The 27898-nt window shown below is 39.7% G+C and overlaps 1 protein-coding gene across 2 annotated transcripts in view; it reads left to right on the top strand.

Moving 5' to 3' along the window:
- The window catches only part of SESTD1 (SEC14 and spectrin domain containing 1), a 114120-nt gene that overhangs the window by 35741 nt on the left and 50481 nt on the right, over positions 1-27898 (top strand). For both annotated transcript variants that reach the window (XM_024204053.2, XM_024204052.2), the window contains exons 4-6: positions 6035-6143; positions 14036-14126; positions 17588-17701. In XM_024204053.2, the coding sequence (XP_024059821.1) occupies positions 6035-6143; positions 14036-14126; positions 17588-17701 (314 nt within the window). The remainder of the gene's footprint in view (positions 1-6034; positions 6144-14035; positions 14127-17587; positions 17702-27898) is intronic.

The following is a 27898-nucleotide window of genomic DNA, read 5'->3' as shown; positions in this document are numbered from 1 at the left end:
TCTCCAGATAGTGTTTGGAAAAGTTTGAACAAAATTTTTAACCAGTTCTAGTATTTACAAAATAGTTCTTCTGATTGTAAAATACACATTCAAAGCAAAATGAGAACTGGTTTTGCAATCTTTTTGACATGATTCCTAATATACCTGGTGACTGACTGCTTGCTGAAGTGACTGACGCCATAAGCAGGCTTTAAAAAAATGACAATTTCAATTAAAAGATGTATTTTCATTCACAATTTTTCACACATTTGCAACATATTAAGTGATTCCTACTATATGCTGAATAAACGGAGGTAAGATTTTCTGTAAGGCCTTGTCTACACACTGCAGTTTTGTCGACAAAGGTTTGGTATGCAAAATAACGATACTATGCTATAATCCCTTAGTCTGGTGGAAGCGTGAAATTTATAGCAATTTTCCCTCATTTCCTTTGGTGGTATCCAACTAACCAGTTTTGTTAGTTTTAAAACTCAGCTGTATTGGGTGACTTTTTTTTATTTGAAAAGTGGGAGACATTCTTTGTTTTGAAAGTCAGTTCGGTTTCCATGTGAATTAATTGAGAATGATGGTCAAGTGGCAGTTTGCCTAGTTGAAGGAATGAATTTATTTCTACAGAAAATGGGGCATCACTCCTAGTGTTGTACTATAATGAGTGTAGCCAATTAATTTTATTGCTAAAATCAGTTTCAGTATCCTCTCTCCCTGTCACACCAGATCTGGTGTTGCTCAACACATAAACAAGCAGCTGAGCTCATGAAGGATTGATTATCAGTGACAAAAGGAAAAGAAGGCATTGGAAATAGTCTGTATTCAACTCTTTGGTACTAGCTCTGTGTTAGTAGGGGTGGAGGGAATCTTTACCTGTATTAAAACAGTCAACTGTTGTTGGAAAAAAATATTTGCCCTGAGGGGAAGAGAAGCAATATTTTTGCTCAAGTAGATGCGGCTTATGTGAGAAGCGCGGTTTCAAGGAAAATCTCAGTGGTATGTGACAAAATGCAGCAGAGATCTTGCCTCTTTTTAAGGTTAAGTTTGACGGACCAGTATATTGCAATTCTGTACCCTTGGACCATTAAAGGATCCTTTATTCCTTGGTTTTTCTTATGGTTTGATCCTTGTTGGCATAGTAATGGAGACAGCTGATTGAGTCTCTCTGGGACCGATTCCTGAAGTGATCTGGTGGAAGAAAGCACAATGGGCTTGAATATAGATGTTTTCTTCTCTGACTAGAATTTATTTAAATAGAACCTCTACAAGTACTGTAGGGTTCCTTTTTCCACTCCCTTCAGGGACATCTTTATTCTTCATTTGCTGTTTGTGGTTTTTTTTATGTAGGTCTTTGAGTTTCAGCTCCAAATCCCTTCATCTTCTGTTTGTTTTGTTTTAATCCTGTCAGCTACGTATGTGACAGTGGTACTTTGCTCATTCATTTGGTCTGCTAATTTTTCCATCCTGCATCCATTTTTAAGATCTGTAACTACTGCTTGAATTCAGCCTTCATGGAGCTTAGCTCCAAAACAATTTCTTTGATGTCCGCTTTTGTGGATGGGCCATGCTTGTCTGTTTTTTTTTTTTTTTTTTTTTTTTCTTTTTTTTGGGTGGGCCATGCTTTTTTTTTTTTTTTTTTTTTTTTCTGCTGTCTGCTTGCTCAGAGCTAAATGCAGTATTGGAGATGGATATATCCTCCTGCCTCTTAGAAGAAGTGTGGTTTGGTTTTTGATGGTGGAAGACCATATTTTGTTTGATGTTTTAAGAAGCACTTCTTTCCTTATTTAGTGTTTTTGTTCTTGTTTTTGAGAACTTTGTGAAGACAGTCTATCAGTGGAGAAACATGGCTTTTGACTTACACTTGAATTACAATGGTTTCAGATTCTAAGACAAATACTATTTTGCTCTTATTTGTTCAATTTAATATATTTGTAAGCAATATAGCTGGAGAAGAGAAACCTGCTTTTTTTTAAAGTGCACTCAGACTCAAGCTAAAAGGTAAAGGCAGCCCCTTCAACTTCTGAACAATATTGATCCAGTTCCCTCCTTCCTTCCTTTTTTTCATTTCATACCCCTACTTTGTTACTGGTTGGGCTTTCAGTAGCCCCTGCTGTTCAGGAAGAGAAGAGGCAAAGGCAGCTGTCTGCAGCTTTTGCTGCTCAAAACAGTGAGCTACAGAATGGAGAAGACTCTAGCAGGAACTGTCCTACAAGTGCTTACTGGTTTCTGGGCGAGGGAACAACCCATACTCAAGAGCCCCTCAGTTCCCTCCTTTGCCCGTTCCTGGGAAAGAAGGTGTCAACAAGGATGGTAAAATTAAAAAAGGGTCCTTGGAAACACAATTTACACCGCTCAGACTGCTGAGCCCCACTATAGCTGGTTATCAACAATCTAGGTTAGCATTCTCTTGGGCCATCATGGTTAGAAAGATAGAAAACTACTATAACCTTCATGGATAACTTCCAAGGGGCAAAAAACAACACCACCTTTCTTGCTTCAAGAAGTCTGATTGAACCTAAAGTGGCTAATTATATGAATAAGATGTGCAGAATCTGGTCCTTTGTGAGGGATGTGGAATATGCCCAGTTGTCTTATATTCCAGATATCATCGCTGGATCTTTAATTCCAGCTTTGGGCTTTGAATGGCTTTGAAAAAGAACAGACTTTTAACTATTATTGCAGTTAATTCCAACACTAATTGTATAAACGGCCAAGTTATGTCACCTGCATCTCTGCTTATCTTGGAAAAGAGCCCCTCTCAGTATCCTGAGGGATTTTACAAAAAGGTTTATACATTAAAAAAATCTTTTATCCCAGTAAGCAATGGCAAAGAAAATCAGAGCACCTTTAAAGCTACTGAAATTTACAGTTTCCTTTGAAACTGGTTTATTAATGCAGATGTGGAACATTTGAAAAAAAGCCGAAGGATAGAAAAATATTATAAGGCCACAGTGGTGGCTTAAAAAGCTGTTGGGCTAACTTGTAAATCATACTGCAGTTTATATCTGTTCATTTCCATGTACTTTATTTTATTATAAAAAATTAGATAAGCAGCATGTTTTCAGCCTGAAATACAGTTTCTCAGGAAGATGGTTGCTGAAAAGATCCAAGTGCAAAGATATAAAATTCTGTTCAATCCTTGCAGCTTTGCTTATGTTACATCAGTGGCTCAGTAACTAGCACTGGAAACAGGGCATCCATTAGACTTTGCATGTCAAACTGTTATCTTGCAATGCTATACTATGGGAATGTGAGTGGTAGAACTGATATGTGATGGCAGGGCCGCCCAGAGGATTCAGGGGGCCTGGGGTCTTCGGCGGCGGGGGTCCTTCTGCTCTGGGTCTTCGGGGCACTTCGGCGGCGGGTCCTGGAGCGAGTGAAGGACCCGCCACTGAATTGCCGCCAAAAACTCTCGTGGGGGCCCCTGAAAACTCTCATGAGGGCCTCTGCGAGACATGGGGCAAATTGCTTCACTTGCCCCCCCCTCTAGGCGGCCCTGTGTGATGGCGGGTAAAGAGAGATATGTCCAGGGACAACAGTCAGGTGAGAGCTATTGTCCCACCCAGCAACTGAGAAGGAGGAGAATGCAGCAATTCCTAGACTAAATGCTGCCCCTGTTTTGGTGGCTCCATATTCCATATCAGCCTATGGCTAGTAGGTCTAATAATGAGATACCCTTTGATTTTCCCCAAACTTGCTCTGAGCCTCCTGGCACCTATGATTGTAGTATATGATGGGCACACTTCTGTTACTTTACCTGCCCTTCATTCTATTTTGCTGTAATGGATATATGTCTGCTACTCTGCCCATCTTCTGCCTTTGTGTTTTGCCCTTCTCGCTAGTGAATAGTTCAGCATGCCTCTCTTCTGTTGCTCATAACTCTCCCCAAGCAGCTGTAAGGCAGAGCTGATGTGATTCTTCTTAGTCTCACAGCACAGGGTTCTGAAGAGCAACAGAAAAAACCAACAATCTGGGACAGTCTTTGAATGAGCTGGAGTTTGGGACCATGCACCTCAATAGGAGACCAAAGGTGGCTTTGTCACCTTTCCCGTTAAACCCAAGATCCTGGGGGCAGCTGGTGGCTGGGTTTGGACACTTGCAATTTAGAACAAATGACTGCTCTAAGTTTTGCCTGCTTATGTTAATTGCTCTCAAGGAGGGCCATTGCACTGGTCGCATGCCCTTCTGCCCCCAGCATATCCTTGACATACCCCCTATGCTGGGGTACATTGAGGGGATGGCATAGAACTAGCTCTACACCCAACCAGGGTTCTTTCCCAACAAAGGAATAGGCCCTGGCCATATATTGTTAGTATCTAGTATTGTGGGCATCTACCACGTGGCTTAAACAGCCATTTCAAATAAGATAAAAACATTTGTTTGGTCAATGGTTTACATAATTTGTGGTTTCAGAGTAGCAGCCGTGTTAGTCTGTATTCGCAAAAAGAACAGGAGTACTTGTGGCACCTTAGAGACTAACAAATTTATTAGAGCATAAGCTTTCGTGGGCTACAACCCACTTCTTCGTGGGTTGTAGCCCACGAAAGCTTATGCTCTAATAAATTTGTTAGTCTCTAAGGTGCCACAAGTACTCCTGTTCTTTTTATAATTTGTGGTGTGATATCAAATGTAAAGTATATTTTAACTTCAGTGCCTCATCTTTATTGAGAGCAAACGTGGAAGTCCCTTTTTCTTAAGTTGTTGTTGCTGTTGTTACAGTAGAACCCGGTTTATCTGATCCTCCATTATCTGGTTTTCTGTGTTAACTGGACAACACATGGACACACGACCAGAAGGGGGAGATATCTCCTGTGGCCACTAGATGGCGGGACAGCACTGTACTTTCCCATTCTCTGCTTTATCCATTTTTTTGATTATCTGATCTGGCCCGGGTCCCAATTAGACGGGATAAACAGGGTTCTGCTGTATTTCTTTGAATTATTGTACCACCTAGGAGTCCTAGTTCTGGACTAGGACCCTATTGTGCTAGGCACTGTACAAACACAGGATTTGAACGAGAACAAAGAAATGACTTTGGGAATGTTTACAGGGAACTCGTCCCAAGTGTGAGGGGAAAGCATGGGAGAAAGCATGATGGTGTTTGTTTGAGAATTTTAAACAGTGGGCGATGGAGTCAAGAGTCGACCCCTCAGTACTGAAGGTTCATCACTTAATGAGATCTAGTGAAATGACTATGAATTCCTTTCCCTACATATTAAAAAGTGTTATGGATAAAACATAAAGCACCCGATTTTCAGAGCACTCAGCTCTCAACACTTCAGTGAGAGTTCTGGGTGATCTTTGCCTATGAAAATAGGCCTTAAATCTTGTGTGTTTTGACCTTAAAATATTGGTTGTTTCTTTATATTTGGATGAAAATCTGCTGTATGCTAACAGAAGCTATACAATGTACTTACTGTTGTTCCGATCTAGATACACAGGCCATTGTGGGTTCTTGGGTATTTAGTAATTCTGAAAATATGGCCATTAATATGGCTTTAGGAGCTTAACTTCAGACACCCTTTAAAAAATAATTTGGTCACATGCTCTACATTTCCACCTTTTAGGACTTGATTCAGCAAGGTATGTAAGCATGTGCCTAACTTCAAGCACATTAATGGTTCTATTGAAAGCAAGTATATGCTAAAGTACCTTCCTAGATTGGGGGCCTTAATGTAAATTTATAGTCTTAAAAAATCTCAATGTCTTTTCAGTAAGTGTTCAAAGTTGTTATATATTATTAACTATGTTTTGCATTAAGGTAACCTCGTGACCAAACCCTGTGTTTTGAGCATGTCATTTACTGGTACGTTACAAATACATTGTTTAGTCTATTATGTAACTTTGCTTTAAGGTCCAAGATATGCTTCACAAAATGTTCTTTAATTACAGGACTACCCACAACTCACTGCACTTTTGTTCACTTGTAATCTTTATAGCAGTTTTAGACACAAGTAACATGTAGTTTGAGACTATGTAGCTGAAAATGTTTATTTTTATCTTAAAATGACATTAAATCTTTGTAATGCCTTTTTTTTTTAAATAGGAGGAAAGGACAGACGAAGTGGCCTCATTCTGACAATTCCATTATGCCTTGAACAGACAAACATGGATGAGCTGAGTGTTACCCTAGACTATCTGCTAAGCATTCCAAGGTGACTAAGTGACTCTAAAGGTGTTTCTTAAAAGCACTAAATATTTTTATCTTCCAGTACAAAACATATTTTACATAGTAATCAGGAATAGTCAATTATTTTTTGTCAACGTCCACATTTCTTGGTCAACATATAGTCAAGCGCCAGACTCCAGAGAAACATTTTTCACACTTCAATAACATTAATGACGACGATAAAAAGATTTTGTGGTCCGTTCAAGTGTGTGGTGGTCTGGATTTGGCCCGTGGTCTCCCTTTTGACTAGCCCTGGATTATACTATAATGTGATCTCATTTGATTTCATTATAACAACTTAAAACACAAATAACATAGTAAATTAAAAGATATGTGGTAGTTTCTTTTAATTATCCTGCTTGTTTTTTTCTGTCTGATGTATTTCACCATTGCATTGTTAGAATACGTGCAGTAACTTTTCTTTCTGATAATTGTGGTGTAAACTAACTAGCGACTATACTTTAACTGCAACATTAAAAAAGGCTAGTCATTGGAATTGGTGGGACTTTTCAGGCAGAAAATAGGTTTTTGTTTGTTTGTTTGTTTTTTGTTTTTTGCAAGCGTTCTATTCATACAGGCCCAGATTCACTGAAGCACTTAAATTGTGCTTAATTTTAAGCATGTATGAAGTCTCATTGAAGTGAGTGGGATTACTTACATGCTTAAAGTTAAAAAAATGCTATAATTGTTTTGCTGAATTTGGGCCAGAGTTCAATGGATTCTATCCATTAACTATGGGTTTGATAGTAAAATTATTAACTTCTGTGGGAGATTTGCTTGTGGAAAAACTGCAGGTTCAGATCTATATTTATTTGGCCAGATATTAATTTATTTGGTTGGATCTGGTGATGGGGGGGCAGAAATTATCCAACAGAACTGGCAAGTCATCCTCAAATCTTAGTTTTATCATTTTGTTTGATTTTTTCCCCTCCACAACTGAATGCTCATGTTTCCAACATGGTTAAAGGACCAACTATAACAGAGCGAGAGAAAGAGATGTTAGCATAATTAAATAAAAATGCTTTATGCCTTTTTTTTTTTTTTTTTTTTGCTAATGGGAGTATCAGATCTTTTCAAATATATAGACTAATGATCTGGCCCCAAAGTCAAGACCAAAGAGAAGAAAAATGAATATTACTAAAAGAAACCTGAGACACTCAGGTCACTCCTGTAAAGCTTGATTGAATAATTTACTTGTACTCCTTAATTAGTTACATGCTTGTTAATTGTACATTTGTGTTTTGTTTAAAAAAAAAAAGAGAGTTGGAACTTTTACAAAAATATGGGTGAAAATTGTGCTAACCTTATTCATGGAAGTAGTCTAATTGACTTCAGGGTTTGGTTCTGTTTGTTGAATAAATGTAGACATAAGTATTCTACCAAAATTAGTTGTTTTACTATCTAGCTGTGATATATATTGCACTTATTTTGCTTAAAGCTATCTGAAAATTCACAATAAGCATTGCTCGTACCATGTGTAAACTGTGAAACACCTATGAAAATAAAGTTTGACATTCCCACCATTGGTGTTGACAGTCATGCAGAATAATAATATGGGAGACCATCCTGATTTACTGTTGGTTTAATAGTAGAAAGAATTTATTTTTAAAAAAAGTGTTTTGCTTAAATATTAAAGATTCTTTGTGCTCTACTGGAAGGCTTTAAAAAGCTTGTGAGTTAGCATTTTGTCCCCAAACCAGGCTTGTGCGTTTCCAACAAATATCAAGCCTAATTCTTTAAAGCTTTACATGAGTGGTCTTATCTGTGAGAGTAGTCCTGTTGACTTGTATGGGAGTTCCATCAGTGGATGGTTTGCAGAACTGGACCTGAAGTTATACATTGTTTAACATAGACTGGCTCAAAATTATGCCTCACTAACTTCAGTAGCTGGTGGTGTAACTCCAATTTTTTCTTTTATTAATGTGAAATGGTTTGTGGCAGGCCAGACTTTCATAGTGTTGAAGTTAAATTTCTTTGATTTGTACAACATCCATGAAATACTGCTGTGGATTTTTAAAACAAATTCTTAGCTATTGAGTAGAGGTGTCTTTGTTATGATATATGATATGATTTAAAATATAATTTTTTTTTAAAGTGCAAGAAAAGATAAATGCAGAAATATTTCATGTCCTTCAATGCCCTGTCAATGGAGTTTGCAGGCTTCACTGTTCTAATGCACAAATCAGTTTTACCAATTTCTTTTAAAGCTTAAATGCATTGTGTTTAAACATTTTATTTAACCTTTCAGAATTGGATAATTTGTTGTTTTTTGTGGGTTAATAGGTGATGGAATATACAAATGCTGTTGTTTGTTTCCATTGACCTTAAGAAAACAATATTTCAAAGGAATATGATCATGACACTATTTGTGTTTGCTGTATTCAAGGTTGGGTTGTGTCAGCTCCTATATAAATCTTCTAGTTATAACTTGGCTTTCAGAACTTGCTCTGGCTGTGACATTGCAAACAGTCAACCTAATTTTCAGTGGGGTCCCTGGAAAATCTTATGCATGTCTTCAGGAGGTGCCATTTAAATATAAATAAAGTAAAATCCAGGTACACAATGGCAGCCATGTTGGAAATTAGTTTATTCATAAACTAAAAATTGACTAATTGTTTTTGTTCTAAAAAGAAAGTGAAATATGCTTATGAATATTTTTCTACCACTCCAATTGACCCCTCCACCCCCGCTGATTAGTTGGTTCTTATCCATAATGTAGGCTAAAGTTCTGATCCTGAAAATGCTTACTACCTAGCATACTGCTTGCTACTATGAGTAACTGTATTGGAAATCAATGGGATTATTGTAGTAGTAGGCGTGCTCCATATGTAAATTTTCAGGAGCTAAACATTTTTTTTATTAAAAAATAAATTAAAATTGGCAAGGGTACTATATGTTGATTTTTAAAAAAAACATAGTATATGCACACCATTTTTCTTTAAGTACACTTGTCAGCTCATTATAAGTGATAGTAAATCCATCTCAGTCCCATAATGGTGCAATTATAGTAAACTAAAACTGTATACATGTAGTAATATTGTATGTATTTGAACAATGACTAGAATGTCTTACTAAACAATTTCTAGTCAGAGCTGGCACTAGTGTGCATCGTTAGTTAATGCTATCCAATGTTCTCAGTTGCTTATCACTCGCTGAACTTTTAACTGTTGAGACTGAAACTTCCCATGCTGAGTCATTTCACCGAGAAGCTCTAGAGCAGTGGTTCCCAAACTTTAACAACCCGTGAACCCCTTTCACGAAAATACCAAATCTCAGGAACCCTCTCCTAAAAATGAAAGTTTCCAGGGATTTTCTCCCTTACCTGAGCATAAATTATAGAAGCAGTGATCTTGGAAATAATGTGTTTTTTTTAATGACACATTTATTACACGCTATTTATTATTACATTATTATTTCTCATTACATTATTAATTTTATTACATTATGAAAACGGCAACATTCTTTCAAGATTTCACTTTTGTAGCTCGTATCACGTTAATTAAGCCTGTTATGTTTCATCAAGGAGCATGAAGGTATTTAAGAAGCCAACTTAAATGAAGAGTTCCTCCCACAAGCATTCGGGTCTTGAGCAATCCAGGTGAACAACGCACGACTATAACAAAGCTTAAACTTGTTCTTCATAATAATTTTAAAAACAACAGTAGCAATCTGTTTAATTTTAGAAACAGCAAAAAATCTCCTCCTCCCTTTCCATTTCTCATAAGGAGTCTTGAAGTTTAAATCTCCTCAGTGTGATGGATGTGCTTGCTTTGATCTGCATAGCTCTTGGAAGTCCGGAACCTCTGGAGAAAGATAGTCTCAGATCTGGTTCGGCATTGAGTCTGCTTCTGTATTTGGTTTTCAGATGTGCATACGAGGAAAATGCTTTCTCGCACAAGTATGTTGTTGAAAACGGTAACAAAATGATAGTAGCTTTTTCTGCCAGCAGGGGGTACCCGTTTCTTAAACTCAGCCAAAAGTTGATCAATGACAGACTTCTGAAACTCCTTTTCAGTTCGTAATCACAGGAGATCTCAATCAATTTCTCTTTTTCCTCAGTGCTCAATATCTTTGTTGAGAGAGTGGTATCATCAAAGGGGTTGCGAATCCAGTCATTATTGCCTGACATAGCTGGAAAGTATTCCCTGAACATTGTGCAAAGTCCTTTTAGGTGTGCATTTATATTGGTTTTAATGCACTGATTCAACCAAAGCTTATGTTCTGTTAGGAAGTCATGAAGAGTACTGAAACACTCAATTTGATTGTTTTCCAAACACCTTTCTCAGAACTGCGACTTCTTTATCATGGATTCAGCTTGGTCTTGCATGTTGAAAACTGTTAGTGAGGCCTTGAAGAGCTAAGTTTAGGTCATTAATCCTCAAGAAAATGTCTGCTAAATAAGCTAGGCTCTGGAGCCAGACATGATTTTCCATACAGCTGGTGAGGTGGAAAGGGTGGCTGTTGAAAAAAACAAGGATTTCCATTCTAAGCTCAAGCAAGTGCACAAGGATTTTGCGACGTGAGAGCCATCTAACTTCGGTATGGGGCAACAAAAAATTGTGTACACTACCCATTTCTTCACAAAGTACGTGAAATATTCTGGAATTTGTCATGATTTTATGAAATTCACCATTTTCACTGCATTGTCCAGCACTTCCTTCAGACCCTCAGGCTTGTGTTTTGCTGCGAGAGCTTGTCTATGGATACTGCAATGAGTCCAAGAGACGTTTGATGCAACCTTTTTTGTTTGAGCTATGAATCCAGTGTACTTCCCTGTCATTGATGTGGCCCCATCAGTGCAAATGCCTAGGCAATGAGACCAAACTATTTCCTTTTCCTGAAAATGTGCATTAGTCAGATTGAAGATATCTTTTCCAGTTGTATGTTCTTTCCATGGTCAGCAAAAAAACAAGTCTTCTTCAACCATACCTTCATTCACATAACGTACAAACACTAGCAAAATAGATAGATTAGCAACATCAGTTGATTCATCCAACTGTATAGCATAATATGGACTATTTTTCACTCTATGTACAATTGTGGTCTCTACATTACTTGACGTCATTAATTTTTTGCGGCAACGTATTATTGGACAAAGGGGGGAGGGATAGCTCAGTGGTTTGAGCATTGGCCTGCTAAGCCCAGGGTTGTGAGTTCAATCCTTGAGGGGGGCCATTTAGGGATCTGGGGCAAAAATCTGTCTGGGGATTGGTCCTGCTTTGAGCAGGGGGGTGGACTAGATGACCTCCTGAGGTCCCTTCCAACCCTGATATTCTATGATTCTATGAAAGGTACTACGTCAATCCTTTTTGCAGCCTTTTCTCTGAGCATGCAATGAACTACGTCTTTTATACATGGACCAATCAAGCTCTGTGCTATGGTATGGGCCTCTGATGCTTTTGCTACTCGATAGCTCACTCGGTATGACACTTCAAGTGTATTTTTGTTATCAGTACTTGCTTTGGATACAAAACTGGTAATGTCACTTTTCCACTTGGCTAATTTTCACTTGAAAAAATCAACAGGCTTGTCGAGTTGTGTGGGGTGTCTAGTTTCTAAGTGGTGCTGAAGTAGAGAAGGTTTGAGGCTGCTGTTTGCTAGAACGTCACCACAAATTATGCACTCTGGTTTTGTACACTCTCTTTCTCACCAATGCTGTAAAGCCATATTTTATATAATCATTGTCATATTTTCTTTTCTTCATAAGCGACTTTCCAGGACCATCATGATCATTTGACTTAGATTTTCCATACTTTGGACTTGATGAAACACTAGCTGATGTCGAACGTTCGTTTTTTCGTGTCTTTACACTTTCCGTTTTCAGCCACGTGTCCAACAGTTCAAATAAAAATAACACACTGAGAACGCTAACAAACGAACAAACTAGTAAATGAGAAGATTCACTCAAGTCTCATTGAAGCAAAATCGCACACTACCGAGAATGACTGAGTATGGAGTAACTGAGGGTCGTTACCGCCACATTGGCTACAATGACCTTGGTTCCAGCTGATTTCAGGGCTGCCTGGGGGGGGAGGCAAGTGGGGCAATTTGCCCCGGGCCTTTCAGGGGCCCCCACGAGAGTTTTCGGCGAGTCTTCGGCGGCAGGTCCTTCAGTGCCGCCGAACACACCCGGAGCGAATGAAGGACCCGCTGCCGAAGACCCGGAGCTCCTTCCGCTCCGGGTCTTTGGCGGCAGGGGCTCCTTCCGCTCCGGGTCTTTGGCGGCAGGGGCTGCTTCCGCTCCGGGTCTTCGGCAGCAATTTGGCGGCGGGTGTCCTTCACTCGCTCTGGGACCTGCCGCTGAAGTGCCCCAAAGACCCGGAGCAAAAGGACCCCCGCCACCGAAGACCCCAAGCCCCCTGAATCCTCTGGGCGGCCCTGGCTGATTTGGTGCGCAAACACTTTTTCTTCCGGCAGCAGGGGGGTGCGGGGCCAGGGAAAAATTAGCCTGGATGGTCCCCCAGATACAGCATGGCTCCCCCTCCCACTCTGCCCCTCATGCCGCGGAACTTCCCCTGTCTGCCAGGGACAGGGTCCCAGCTGCCGCCTGCGCACCCAGGGTCCCAGCTGATGGCCCCGCGCTCCACGGGGCTCGGGCTGCCCGCCCCACACGCCAGGGTCCCGGCTGCTTCCCCCCATGCCTGGGGTCCCTAGGGATGGCTCCGTCTGCCATTACAGAATTTTTTCTGAGAACCCCCTGATACATTTCACAAACCCCCAAGGGTTTGCAAACTCCAGTTTGGGGATCACTGCTCTAGAGCCTTCATGTTTAAAGCAGGGACTTACCCTGAGTCCACCAAAATTTGTCCAAGTTATAAGCTTCTGAAAATTGCCATATGCATGTGCTCAGTGAAGGTTTGTTAGACACCAGCAGCTAAATTCTCTGAATGTTCCATCTGGACAAGCATGCCCTAGCCCGAGCCATAGGCGCTGAGCAGGACTCTTTGTGTTGCTAGAAGCTGTGGTGCCTGGCACTGGAATTGGGAGCATGGAGAGAGATTTTCTGTATTTTGTATGTTTCCCTTGCTGACACCTAGGCAAGAAGGAGGATACAGACACCGGGCACAGACAACCTTAATGCTGGCATTTCCTAACCTTTGAGCACTTGACTTTGTAACCTTAAATGTTCTTTCAACATTTTTTATATGAATATATACTTCTTTGAAAATTATATATTTTGTACTTAAAGTTGTTAAGTTAAAAAGGTAGTAAATAAATACTGTCAATTTGAACTACATTTTCCCCTTTTATATCTCCTTGCAAAGTCTGTATTCTTCTAGCTGGCTTTTTGTATGTTGTACTAAGGGCCCTGATTCAGAAGAACACTTAAGTGCATGTTTGAAATTAAGCATTAGCCTAAATGTTCTCCTGAATTGTGACCTAGATCAAGTGATTTAGGAACAGGACATGGAAGTTGTATTCACTTCACTGCAACAGACTTCCTGGGTGACCTTAGGAAAATTAACCTCTCTATGCCTCTGTTACCCATCTATAAAATACTGTACTACCTCACAGGGATTTTGTGATATTTATTTGTGTAATGTTTATAAGGCACTTTATAATCATTGATAAGAGGAATTGCAATATAAACACAAAATATAATAAATATTTGATACATTTTCTGGAATATTAATGCTGTTTAAAAAATTGCTAGTATGGTACAATAATAAACAAGTATGCCTGAGCAATACAAGTGTGAACATACTTCAATTTTTAAGGGAAGATTTGTAGTAAGTAAAATTGCAAAATTCCATAGCAGTGTCCTACTTTTAAAATGGTTGTGATGAAAGTCAGTAATAGCCAAGCTAATCACTGTGATATCTGACATTTTGTTCTCGAGTTTTACTGTTTTCTAAAAGTATTTCTTTTTTGTCTTAGTGAAAAGTGTAAAGCTAGAGGATTTACTGTGATAGTCGATGGCAGAAAATCTCAATGGAATGTGGTAAAGACGGTTGTGTTAATGCTCCAGGTAAATCAATTTTTATGTATTCACAGTCAGCAGATTAGTTTTATAGATGGAAGTCAAAATGCTGCGTTACTGAAACAGCTGAAATTTCTTTATTGGGAAACAGTCAATTCGTAATTTAATTACACAATATATGCTGTGTTGCACAGAATTTTGTAAGTAGAAGCAATTAATCTGAAAAGGGGTTTATATACTTCTATAGAGAGTTATTCAAGTTTTGATCTGAGCAGCCTTCTGTTCAGCTCTAGATAAAACTTCTACAAGTGTATTACCATGTTAAAGGTGAATAGTTTACAACGTCCGGGCCCTATGAATCATTGATGCTCCTCGATTCTTTGATGTGTCTCAGTGACTTTCATAATCTATAGCTAATCAGGAGGCTGTGGCCTTCCCTCTTTAATATAGGCATAGCAGTGGTTTTCCAGCCTTTGTCATTTCCCATAGAGACTGCTGGTTGGGCACTCTGATTATGTTTGTTTATGAAGCTTATCCAGGAGCTCCAGCTAGTACAGAATACAGGTATGTCGCTGTGTTGAAGTCTTTGCATTGGCTTCCTGATACAATTCTAGATTTTGATAGCTTTTATTTCTTTGAATGTTCTGTATCCAAACCCTTTGAGAGATTGCTTCTCATTCCATGCCCTATCATATCATTTAAGATCAGCTTCTTGCCATTGCCTGGAATTAGAGACTCCTCCATAGGCAGTAAAACTTTCTCAGTTGAAGGTCTCCATATGTGGAGTTTGCTTCCTTGCGAGCTCCTTCAAAACCTTAGTCTAGCAAGCTCAGAGCAGCATAGACTTAGTTTTTATTTGGTTTAATTTTTATCTGATTTTCCTGTTTTATATTTTATTCCTGGGGGGGAATGAAAGTGGCTTTTAATTGCAGCAATTTTTATTTTTAAAATGTTTGCTGTTAATAAGCACCTAGCTGCTACTGTGATTGGCAGTCTAAAATCTGTATTATTAAAGTGCCATAAAAGTTAATCTCCAGAAACAGAAGTGAAAATCTCCTTGCTTTGTAACAACATAGTTAAATATACAAGAAGTACAAGTGCCTTTCCTTTTTGTGTTTCTCTGATCATTCTAAAAAAAGAAAATGGTAGTGCCAGCTACAGAAATGTAATGGTATTATGTGGGAAAAGACTAAATGCATTTGCCTCTAATTTTGATTTCTAAAAATAAGAGAGAGGATGTGGAATGCAGGATCATTCTTAAGAGTAAGTACTCAGAAAGCAAGGAAGCACAAAACTTTTCACTTTTTAAATAAGGGGTAGAGGGGAAGATCTTAGCTGAATAAGCACAATAACTATAATCTTGCAGTTTCAATTTGTAATGAATCTGGCATAGACAAATAATTTGAATTAATACATTAAATTGAAACTGAAAGAATAGACTTTTAGGGCCACATTTTCAAAAGCATCCTCTATATTTGCCTGCCCTGCATTGCACATGTAAGTTTATAGGTGTTCGCATTTGGGCATTTTGAAATTTGTACTTTATTTGTGCACTCAGAAAGGGAAACTAGGAGTTTATTCAATTATAACATGGACATTTGAATGTTTAGGGTTCCCAGAATGCCTTGTCTTGTTTTGCTTCCTGACTACAACCAATCTGTGGGCTTCTTTCCAGCTTCCATAGTGAGCATTAGTGCTACTTCTTACTGTATCAAGGGACCAAGCTTTTCGTGTCCACTGAAGTTAGAGGTCTCTCTGTGGCAGTGATGTTTTTTTATAAATATTTTTACAAATTTGAGAGGTTCAAATTCTATTTGCAAAAATAAAACTTCTCTCGGGTGGATTTAAAAATATACCTAATAGAAGTGGGAGGTGCTGCTTTATAGATCCATCACTTACATCAATAGGCTGCTAATTCTTCTCTACTTGGCTGACTGATTACTTATCCTTTGTCAGCTTTTTGTCAGTGTTAGTTTCCCATCTTTTGATTTTTCAGGAAGAGCAACTCTTTCCTTTTCGTCTTATGAGTAACTTTAAGAGCTACTGACTGACTTAATGAGATTTGACATTTGGACCCCCCCAACCTTTTCTTTTTTGTCATGTGACTGTTGCCTCTTTCCTTAAGTCTGTATCAGTGCTCTTCAACAGGATGTACATCACATGTTCTAGAATAATAATGATGTTTAGAAGCACTTGATTTCGGGCTTCTGTCTGTATATGTAATGTGTCTCATTGTTTCTGTTATGAAGAGTAATATTTCACATACGTTTTCTTGCCCCTGCAAGTAATCATATCTCAAATTATCATTTAGAAAATCGAAATCACTTATTTATGCTGATCACTTCTCATATTTCTCTGGTTGGACAAAGAAAATCAATTAAGTCACTTAACTTTTTTAGTGAGGCAGTGTTTGGGTTGAAAACGCTGTAGGAGAATGTGTGTTTAAAAACAACTGTTTCTGTGAGAGTGGAGAGAAACCCATGAAGACAAGCTGTTTTTTTTTTTTTTTTCCTTCCCCTATTAGATTTAGGTTTTGCAAAACCTTGTTTTTTAAATCTAAATTTTGGGTCAGTTTTTAATTAATTGTCCCTTATTAATTGTTTTTCACCTTAAAACAAGATAATTTAGAATCAGTTTTACTCACAGCGCTTTTCAGTACTCAGTACTGTATTCATATATCTTTGTCCTAGTATTACACTTGATGACATCACAGAAGAGTAATGTGTAGAGCTGCCTGTATTGTGATGTGAGGACAATATATAAATAGGCAAAATATATTTGAACTCAGGTTTTGTAAGGAAAATATTGATTTGTCAACTTAATGCATAATTAAAAATACTTAATCAATTTAATGATATAGATCGTTTCTATTCTGGAAACAGTAAACATTATAGTTACATTATAATAGCAGATCCATTGATCTTAAATCCTGATTTAATAGTAAAATATATATTTCTCATCTAGCTTAACTTGTTTCTTTATTGTGGTGACCTAGCTTTAGAGTTCTGACTTCAAATATAGTATCAATTAGCTTGTATAAAGTTTGCAATTTAATTTCTTTTCCATAGTATATTCTCTAGATAATATGCAAACAGGCTATAGAATGAAAGTCTCATATCAGCCTTAACTATAGTTTTGTTACCACAATATTGTAAGTAATATTCATTTAGGTAAATAGGGTTGTTGTTTTTTTGTTTTGTTTTCCGTTACTGATGGAGGGTGGCTAGTGGTTAGAATACACTTTTGGGAATCAGGAGACCTGATTCTATCCCCAGCTCTGTTATGACTCACTGTGTGAATTAGTGCAAATCACTTAATCTCTGTATAATTTCTCTCTGTAGAATTAGTAAACAGCCACCTATGTCACCTGGATGTTGTAAGACTTGTTTAATTCATATTTGTAGAGAGTATTAAGATCATGGATAAAAGGTGCTGTCTAAATGCCAGTTGATTTTGCCATGCATGAGAATTTAATCTTGAATGTTTTATCTGTTTCATTTGTTTTGCAGAATGTTGTTCCAGCTGAGGTGTCGCTTGTTTGTGTAGTAAAACCTGATGAATTTTGGGACAAGAAGGTTACACATTTTTGTTTTTGGAAAGAGAAAGATAGACTTGGCTTTGAGGTATGTATAGTAATTTTTTTTCCTATCAGGAATGTTGACTCTAAGCATGCTAGAATGATACATACCTGATTGAAATGGATATTTCTTAAAGAATGCTTATCAGTATTCCAGATTGCTTTGTAGATACCTCTGAAAAACTACTGTGACCTATTGCTTTAAAAATATTCTTTAGCTGCAAAAAGAATTTAGGCAGACTATTAAATGAAGTTTTGGAAATGGAGCTTTGCTGCTTTTATGGTGGTTTGACTATGATGATAAAACTGTTTCATACCACTTTCCGTGCTTTTAGCTACAAAAATTGTTGTATAATGCTGTAGTATATATTCTGTACGTGGCTCCACCACTGTGGGCTGTTTGGATGCTCCTCTTCTGCTATCACTCAGGCACGAGCAAACATTTTGAAGGTACAGTCCTTGGTCTTGCTAAATTCATCTCCTCCTTATACCTCTTAATTTTTGGTATTAGTTGCCAAGGTTATAGGCACCCTATGTTTTTCTAAGATTGATTATGTTCTGACTTGCATGAAACAGTGTGTGTGTATATATATATAAGGGATTGCAAACAAGAATAGTTGCATCCTTTCATCTTTGACAAGGGTAGTGGAGTCGAGGGAAAAATAAGACTGCATTATGACAAGTAGTGTTCTGAATGTGGAATGACTAGGGTGGCCAGACAGCAAATGTGAAAAATCGGGATAGGGGTGGGGGGGGGGGAGTAATAGGAGTCTATATAAGAAAAAGACCCAAAAATCAGGACTGTCCCTATAAAATCGGGACATCTGGTCACCCTAGGATTGACCCTTCATTGTGAACGAGTCTTGTCCAAACTGAAATTTGGTCTCCTGTGCACATAAGTAGATATAATGTCCAGTCATCCATTGTTCTTCACAGGTAAATCAAAGTGACTTGAGGGGGGACCTCCTTCCCTTGAAAAAGGATCAGAAGGAAAACACTCTCCCTTTCTCCATGATGATAGACAAATGTTTCTTCCTGTTGCCGGGATTATAACATGTTCTCAGTTTCCAAATATTCCTATAGAAAATATGAGGGAGAGTGGGGATGGGAAGGTAGCAGCCCAAAGATAGATACAATGTTGTCTTCTGTGACTGGGGATAAATAACTGTCTACTTAATAATATGTAAAATGTAAGATGTCCCTAAAGATTTCACCAATAAGAAGAAAGAGAGCACTCTAAATATTTCATATGGAATTTAGGGAAGTTCAGGAAGCATTTGAAGTTATAGTGTAAAGAAAGTTTCTTCCCATGTTATCCTGTAAACCATTCCTCTTTTTGTTCTTTTTCATCCTTATTAGTTGTAAACGTTACAGGCTCAGTGGTTTGAAATTAATCTCATATACACTTCTTTTCTACATCCCTTTCCTAAAGACTCTTCTTGTGACTTCGCTAGAATATCTTTCTAGACAAATAAGCAGAATACCTTAAGTAAAAATCTGATATGCTAATAAGGCAAAGTTAACGTTAAACAGTAATATGGCGGGGTAGGGAAGAAGGGAGGATTTTATTTGATCTCAAGGGTTTGTTCAATATCAGTCATTAAGTTATAGTTACGTGTAATCAAATACATTAAGGAGAACCATTTAATGAAGAATGTTCTACCTTTGTAGTGCTGGTGTAGGTCATTTGTACTGCTGAAATTAAACCTCTGTCTTTTAAAATACAGTAAATACATGTGAGTAGTGAGTTATTTTGAGGGTGAAAGCACAGAAAAAGTCCAAGCGCTGAAATGCCAACGTTCTGTTTTTTTCTGGTCAAGAGGAAAGCTTTTCCAACAAATCTTTCCTAATGACTCTTGTACTGTGGCTTGATGGGTATGCACTCCAGGATATAGAGGTCAGATGTAAGTGAATAGAGACATGGTATACTGCTATCTTAAAAAATCCAATTTGAATGAAATATCTAAATTCAACATACTGTTATCAGCTATTAAGGCCTGTTTTGTAAAATATTTTCAGATTTGGTATCTTTTTTTTTTTTTTTTTTTTTTAAATTTGAATAAAAAAAATCAAGGAAAAGAGAGCACAGTGGGCACCTTCACTCTTCTTCTCCCCTCCCCCCCATCAAAGGTGTGAGAGAACTTATGAAACCTTCACTTATTTGGCAGGAGATTGCCTTTGGCCTGATGGCTCCAGTTTTGCCATTTTGTGGCATTGTCTGACTTGAGCTCTGTTATGCTCCCCTGCTTCATGTTCTTTGTCTGTTTCTCTGTGCAGTAAAACACAGAGTAGGCAATGGGGAGAGTGAAACATGGGAGAAGAGGAGCAATTGGTGAGAGTAGCCTGTAGCTGTCAGTGATCAACTTATTTCAACATCTCCACTCATTCATACTTTAGAGAATTAGCTACTTGGTTACAGTTAGAAAAGCTGACTTACTAACAGCTGGCTCAACAGATCTTGTCTTTTTGTGTATCCTAATTTTTATCTGTTTTAGAGATTGATGGTATGTCTTAATCTCTTTGTTTTACTCCTTTTAGCACTGCAGAGCAGTGATATGGCTGTGGAAGAGTGTGTTCTAATCTGATTCATGAATAGAATCGTTAACTAATTTGTAATAGCATAATTTTTATTACTTGTGGTGAAAAACACAGTTTGACTTTCAGATCTTGGATTGAATTTGCAGCACTAGCAGTTAACAGAGAGAGGTTTTTCCTAACTGAGCATATTTGATCTGGAAGTCACTGAGACAATAAACATGAAACCTCATGCTGCCATTTTTCCAGTCACTTTTCACAGTATAATCTCACTTTAACTACAGTGATTGCTATAATAAATCACTGACTCAAGAAAAAATGGCACTGGAAGCACATGACAGCCCAGGCATCCTTCTAGTATTCAGCATATTTGAGACTTAAAATGTTTTAAAAGTCGCCAACACAGTTACCTGAGGTGTCTGGCATGGAGAGAGTTTCCCATAGGTATATTCTGGCTAATAACATTCATAAGATATAATTGTGTTTGCATATTATCAACCACTCTGCGTTTACCTTTTATGTATTGTGAAAGACACACGGTTGTATGATATGCATGTATTGTGTATAGTCATGCAACACATGTTCTGCAAAGAGATATTTGTGAGTCCCAGGTCACTTATTAGTCCATTTGGTTCTTACTGAAACATGTTCTATTATGTTCAAAAACTCATGGAAGATGTGTGAGGTCCCAGGAACTGGAGAAGGGCCAACATAATGCCTATCTTTAAAATGTGGGGAAAGGAGGACTCATGAAATTATAGACCACTTCAGCCTAACTTTGATACATGGAAAAGATACTGGAACAAAATATTAAACAATCAGTTTGTAAGCACCTAGAGGATAATAGGGTGATATTAATCGCCAGTATGGATTTGTGAAGAATCAAATAAACCTAACATCCTTCTTTGACACAGTTCCTGGCCTAGTGGGTGTGGGAGGGGGGAGCAGTAGACATGATCTATCTTGATTTTTAGTAAAGCTTTTGACATAGTCCCACATGACATTCTCATAAGCAAACTAAGGAAATGTGATCTAGATGAAATTACTACAAAATGGATTCACAGCTAGTTGAAAAACCGCATTCAGAGAAGTTATCAATGGTTTGCTGTATCTAGTAGGGTACTGCAGGGTTCTATCCTTAGTCCAGTACTATACAATTATTTTCATTAATGACTTGGATAATGGAGTGGAGAGTTTGCAGATGACACCAAGCTGGGAGGAGTTGCAAGCAATTAGGAGCACAAAATGAGAATTCAAAATTACCTTGACAAATTGGAGAACTGGTCTGAAATCAATAAGATGAAATTAAATAAAGATAAGTGCAAAGTACTACACTTAGGAAGGAAAAATCAAATGTACATCTACAAAATGGTGAATAAATGGCTAGGAGATGGTACTGCTGAAAAGGATCTGGGGGTTGGTTAGGTGGCTCACAAGTGAAATATAAGAACAATGTGGTACAGTTGTGTGAGAGGCTAGAAGTGTCATAGGTTCATAGATTTACTCCTGGGGGAATTCAGCGCCAAAAAATTTAAAATTCTGCACACAATATTTTAAAATTCTGCATATTTTATTTGTCAAAACAACAGAATATAATCACGTCAGTTTCAATTATTTTGGTAATTTATTTCAAAATACCTGTCAGCAACTATACCTGTAATAATACAGACCAAAAAAAAAAAAAAGATTCAGGAAATGTTTTTTGACAAATATATTCCTTAGTAGGCATATTAATACAGAACACTGAGTAATAAGTCATAATTCATTTAAACTACAATACAGAAACATATTTCCCCGCATTCCTCAGGCAAAGGCTTGGGCGAGTCAGGGATAACGGAGGAGCTGAGGGAGAGGGAAGTAATTGCTGGGAAGGAGCCTGGGTATGAACTTGGAGGATTGTTGGTGTGGGTGGAGAAGTATGGAACAGGTTGTTTTGGAGCAGGGAGGGATTGTTAGAGAGCCTCCACCATGTAGACCCTGGCTGACCCCTAGCCTCTCTCATTCAGTCAGGCACATCTGTCCCTATCCCCGTGTGTCCCTGCACCCTCTGTCCCCATGTGTCCCTGCACCCTCACTCCCATTCAGCTGCTGCCCCAGTCTGTCCTCTCCACTAGCCCTTCTGAGCCTCAGACTAATCCCACTGGAAAACCTGAACATACCTTAAACCCAGAATCACTGAATTTCTTGATGTTTGCAATTTGCATGCAGCTCAAAACTGCCCTCAGACTGTTTTCTCTGCATATGGCATCCATTTAAAAAAAATCTTCTTTGACGTTGATTCCGATATAAGGCTGTCAGATTAGCTTTTTGAAAATCAGCAATCAGTGTGAAGAGAGGAGAAATGACCCATTTGCTCTTTTATCCTTGTGGAAGTTTTGGAGCAAGTTTTAAAAGACTTTCCAAATTTAGGATTGGGACGATAGGTAATCAAAAGCTAGGAAGTAAAAGCAGCAAAAATTTAACTATCTGGAAATCGTTGAGAGATCAATGCTTAGCGTAGTCAATAAAAGAATATTCTTCTGTGTCCAAGGACTGAATGGTAAGTACTGTAAGGCTTTCACTGCAGCAGCTAGACCATTGTAAATTCTTAACTGCTCCTTTAAAGATTTCTTGTGACAGAAATAAACAGAACCACATTGCAAAATCTGAAAATACATTTTTAACACATTAAATATTGGTGGCTATTTGTGTCAGTTTCCATCAACTCCAAATCACAATTCTGACTGAAAATATTGTGCTTCCTTATCTACCTTCCTTACATATTTATGTAATCGGCATCACTGGAATATCTTCCCCAGAATATACAAATAGCGATATTCTATCTCTTGTCATTTTCCTTCTGCCCCAAAATAGCTTGAATAGCTTGTAGAACTTTGTTTTGTGTATTAGGGTCCATGTGTTTGTTTAAAAAAAATGTTGAAGGAAAACTAAATTGTTCAGCATGCTGAAGTGCTTTGTTGAATCATGGTGTTCATTCTGAAAATGGTTAAATATACCTTAGTTGAAACACCCATGATTGCTATAACTGAAAACCTATAGAAAAATATCTTTGCTCACTTTGTGCATTTGAAAGTGCTTTGGCCTCAGTCTTGCCAATACTTAGTCATGTGCTTAACTTTTGATAGGCTGTCCTTATATTCTGAAATTAAATTCTGTCATTGAACAGGTATCTGTATACCACAGCTATTAATATTTTTTCATAGCACATTTATCCCCAATACAGTAGTTGGAAGAATAATGAAATTGCAAAAAGATCATAATCTTACCATAATTTTCTTTGGCTAAAAATTATATTTAAGGAAATCCTTGTGTGAGATTTGTAGATATTTTTAATGCATATCACAGTGGTATCTAGCCACTGAAAATTTCAGTTTGCACAAAAATATTTTTTTAAAAAATCTAGTGTATTTTAATTAGAGCATACTCTTTGCCCCTCTTTTATCCCTCCAGTATTTTATCTGAGGATTGTGAAAAGCCCAATTCCTCCCCCTCCCCCCCATGATGATGAGCTTGTACATCAAGTATTTATATGAATATAGCATGTTTGTGGGTTGTTGGGTTTTTGTTTTTTAATTCTGGAAACATTAGGCCTATTCTTCCAAATGGAAACTATTCTAAAAATTCAGGCTGAATCAGGAAAGCATCCCTGTTCAGGAAGAATTCTTACATTCTTTTCTGAGTCTTAGGAGGGAACCAATGTGAACATCAAGGTTCTTATAATGCTTATTAGACTTGTTAGGAAACAACGAGGAAGTTACACCACTGTGTAAAAGCCTGCTAGAGGAAAGTGAATGGATGGGTGAAATCACTGGTGAATTAAAGAGGAGAGTCTGAGTAGTGAGTGAAATCAACTGAGGGTATGTCTACACTACGAAATTAGGTCGATTTTATAGAAGTCGATCTTTAGAAAGGGATTTTATACAGTCGATTGTGTATGTCCCCACTAAGCGCATTAAGTCGGCGGAGTGCGTCCTTAATACCGTGGCTAGCATAGACTCACAGAGTGGTGCACTGTGGGTAGCTATCCCACAGTCCCGGCAGTCTCCACTGCCCATTGGAATTCTGGGTTAAGCTCCCAATGCCTGATGGGGCAAAAACATTGTCGCAGATGGTTTTGGGTACATGTCGTCAGTCTCCCCTTCCTCCCTCCCTCCCTCTGTGAAAGCAACGGCAGACAATCATTTTGCACCTTTTTCCTGGGTTACCCGTGCAGACGCCATAGCACGGCAAGCATGGAGCCTGCTCAGCTCACCGCTGCTGTGGCGAGCATTGTAAACACCTCACGCATTATCCTGCAGTATGTGCAGAACTTGGCTAGGAGCCGCCAGCATGAGGACGATTGTGAGGAGGACATGGACACGGACATTCCTGAAAGCACGGGATGTGGCAATAGGGACATCATGGCGGCAGTGGGGCAGGTTGATACAGTGGAACGCTGATTCTGGGCCTGGCAAACAAGCACAGACTGGTGGGACCGCATAGTGTTGCAGGTATGGGATGATTCCCAGTGGCTGCGAAACTTTCGCATGCATAAGGCCACTTTCCTGGAACTTTGTGAGTTGCTTTCCCCCGCCCTGAAGCGCAGGAGTACCAAGATGAGAGCTGCCCTGACAGTTGAGAAGCGAGTGGCGATAGCCCTGTGGAAGCTTGCAATGCCCGACTACTACCGGTCAGTCGGGAATCAATTTGGAGTGGGCAAATCTACTGTGGGGGCTGCTGTGATCCAAGTAGCCAAGGCAATCACTAACCTTCTGCTAGCAAGGGTAGTGACTCTGGGAAATGTGCAGGTCATAGTGGATGGCTTTGCTGCAATGGGGTTCCCTAACTGTGGTGGGGCAATAGACGGAACGCATATCCCTATCTTGGCACCGGACCACCTTGCCAACCAGTATGTAAACTGCAAGGGGTTCTCAATGGTGCTGCAAGCACTGGCGGATCACAAGGGGCGTTTCACTGACATCAACGTGGGATGGCTGGGAAAGGTGCATGATGCTCGCATCTTTAGGAACGCCAGGCTGTTTGAACAGCGGCAAGAAGGGACTTACTTCCCAGATCAGAAAATTACCATTGGGGATGTTGAAATGCCAATAGTTATCCTTGGAGACCCAGTCTACCCCTTGCTCCCATGGCTCATGAAGCCATACTCAGGCAGCCTGGACAGTAGTAAGGAGCAGTTCAACTATAGTCTGAGCAAGTGCAGAATGGTGGTAGAATGTGCCTTTGGACGTTTAAAAGCTCGCTGGCGCTGTTTGCTGACTAGGTTAGACCTCAGTGCAACCAATATTCCCATTGTTATTGCTGCGTGCTCCATAATATCTGTGAGAGTAAGGGGGAGACGTTTATGATGGGGTGGGAGGTTGAGGCAAATCGCCTGGTGGCCGATTTTGAGCAGCCAGACACCAGGCGATTAGAAGAGCACAGCTAGTCGCGCTGCGCATCAGAGAGGCTTTGAAAAACAGTTTAATGACTGGCCAGGCTACGGTGTGACAGTTGTGTGTGTTTCTCCTTGATGCAAACCCGCCCCCTTCATTGATTTTAATTCCCTGTAAACCAACAACCCTCCCCCGTTTGATCACAGCTGGCAAAGGAAATAAAGTAACTATTGTTTTGAAACCATGCATTCTTTCTTTATTAATTAAAAAAAAGTGAGATAACTGACAAGGTAGCCTGGTGGGGGGGTGGGGGGGAGGGGAGAGGAGGGAAAGACAATGCCACATTGCTTATTGAAGCCACACTACAAATCAAAACTGTTTGAATGACAGCCTTCTGTTGCTTGGGTCATCCTCTGGAGTGGAGTGGCTGGGTGCCAGGAGCCTCCCCCCCCGCATTCTTGGGTGTTTGAGTGAGGAGTATATGGAACTTGGGGAGGAGGGCAGGCGGTTATACAGTGGATGCAGCGGTGGTCTGTGCTCTTGTTGCCTTTCCTGCAGCTCCATCAGACTCCTGAGCATGTCCATTTGCTCCCCCATTAATCTCAGCATCGCCTCCTGCCTCTTCTCATCGTGCTCACTGTATGCTTTCCTGGCCTCTGTCACTGTATGCCTCTATGCATTCAGCTGTGCCCTATCAGTACGGGAGGATTGCATGAGCTCGGAAACCATGTAATCACGAGTGCGTTTTTTTCACCTTCTAATCTGGGACGGAGATGATGGGGGAGCGTAGAAACGTTTGCACCTGCGGGGGGATAAAAAGGGAGAGTAGAATTTAAGAAGATACATTTCTGAGAACAAAAGGGAGACTCTTTCACAGTGAATCAAGCAATTCACAGCAGACAGCACATGTGCTTTAGGTACAAGGTCGAATTTTGCCTTTTATATTGAGCGCCTGCCGGTATGGTGACACATCACACACGGCTGGGCAATAGAATTTGGTTTCCAGGCAGCCATGGGAAGCCAAAGGGTATGCGGGGTTGGCTTCTTCCGCCTTCATAACATGTGGGAATGGTTTCAAACTGCAGCGCCCTCCTTTCCCATAGCAAGCAATGCCAGTTGGGTTTCCCATTTAAAAGGAGGGGCTGCGGTTTTCGGGTGGATGTGCAGCACACCCCGCCCTCCACCCCACCGTGTGGCTATTCTCTGGGATGATCCCTTCACCCCTCCCAGCACCACGTGGCTATGCTCAGGGATGATCCCTTTTAGCCAAGCACAAACAGCCCAGCATGAACGGGGTCCTTTTACTGTTCCCTTACAAAAATTCCCCTATTTCAACCAGGTGACCATGAATGATATCACTCTCCTGAGGCTAACACAGGAAGCTATAGACTGAATGTTGCTTGAATGCAACCAAAACTCAGGACCATTCGCTGCCATGCTTTGTGCTGCAGTGATTCCAGACTGCTTGCTACTGGCTTGGCGTGGTAAAGTGTCCTACTGTGGAGGACGAAATAAGGCAGCCCTCTCCAGAAACCTTCTGCAAAGGCTTTCAGAGTACCTCCAGGAGAGCTTCATGAAGATGTCCCTGGAGGATTCCTGCTCCATCCCCCAGACACGTTAACAGATTTTTCCAGTAGCTGTACTGGCTGCGAATGCATCCCAAGTCTTCAGGGCAAATCAAACATTAAACACAATTGCTTTTAAACCCTGTAGTGTAGTTACAAATGTGCACACACCAGAGGTGCCTTCTCCGCCTTCAGGGTCGGGGATCCCGCCTTGGGAGGGTATTGGCTCGAGGGTGATGAAAAGGTCCTGGCTGCCGGGGAGAATGGATTCACCTCTTGCCTGCTGCTTATTCTCCTCCTCCTCTTCCTCATCCACAAAATCCTCCTCCCTGTTGCGTGAGACTCCCCCCTTGCAGGTGTCCACAGACAGTGGTGGGGTAGTGGTAGGATCCCCCCTAGAATGCCATGCAGCTGATCATAGAAGCGGCATGTATGGGGCTCTGACCCAGAGCAATCATTTGCCTCCTTTGTCTTTTGGTAGGCTTGCCTGAGCTCCTTAACTTTCACACGGCACTGCTGTGTGTCCCTGTTTAGCCTCTCTCCAGCATGCCCTGTGCGATTTTGGCATATATATTAGCATTTTTTCTTTTGATCAGAGTTCGGCCTGCACAGATTCTTCTCCCCATACAGTAATCAGATCCAGTGACTCCCGTTCGCGCCATGCTGGAGCTCGTTTGTGATTCTGGGGGGATTGCATGGTCACCTGTGCTGCTGAGTTCGCCATGCTGACCAAACAGGAAATGAAATTCAAAATTTCCCGGGGCTTTTCAT

This window comes from Terrapene carolina, unplaced genomic scaffold, assembly GCF_002925995.2.
Source record: "Terrapene carolina triunguis isolate 2854851 unplaced genomic scaffold, T_m_triunguis-2.0 Scaffold62, whole genome shotgun sequence".
In the NCBI taxonomy this organism is placed as follows: domain Eukaryota; kingdom Metazoa; phylum Chordata; order Testudines; family Emydidae; genus Terrapene; species Terrapene triunguis.
This window is presented reverse-complemented; position numbering and strand designations above follow the sequence as displayed.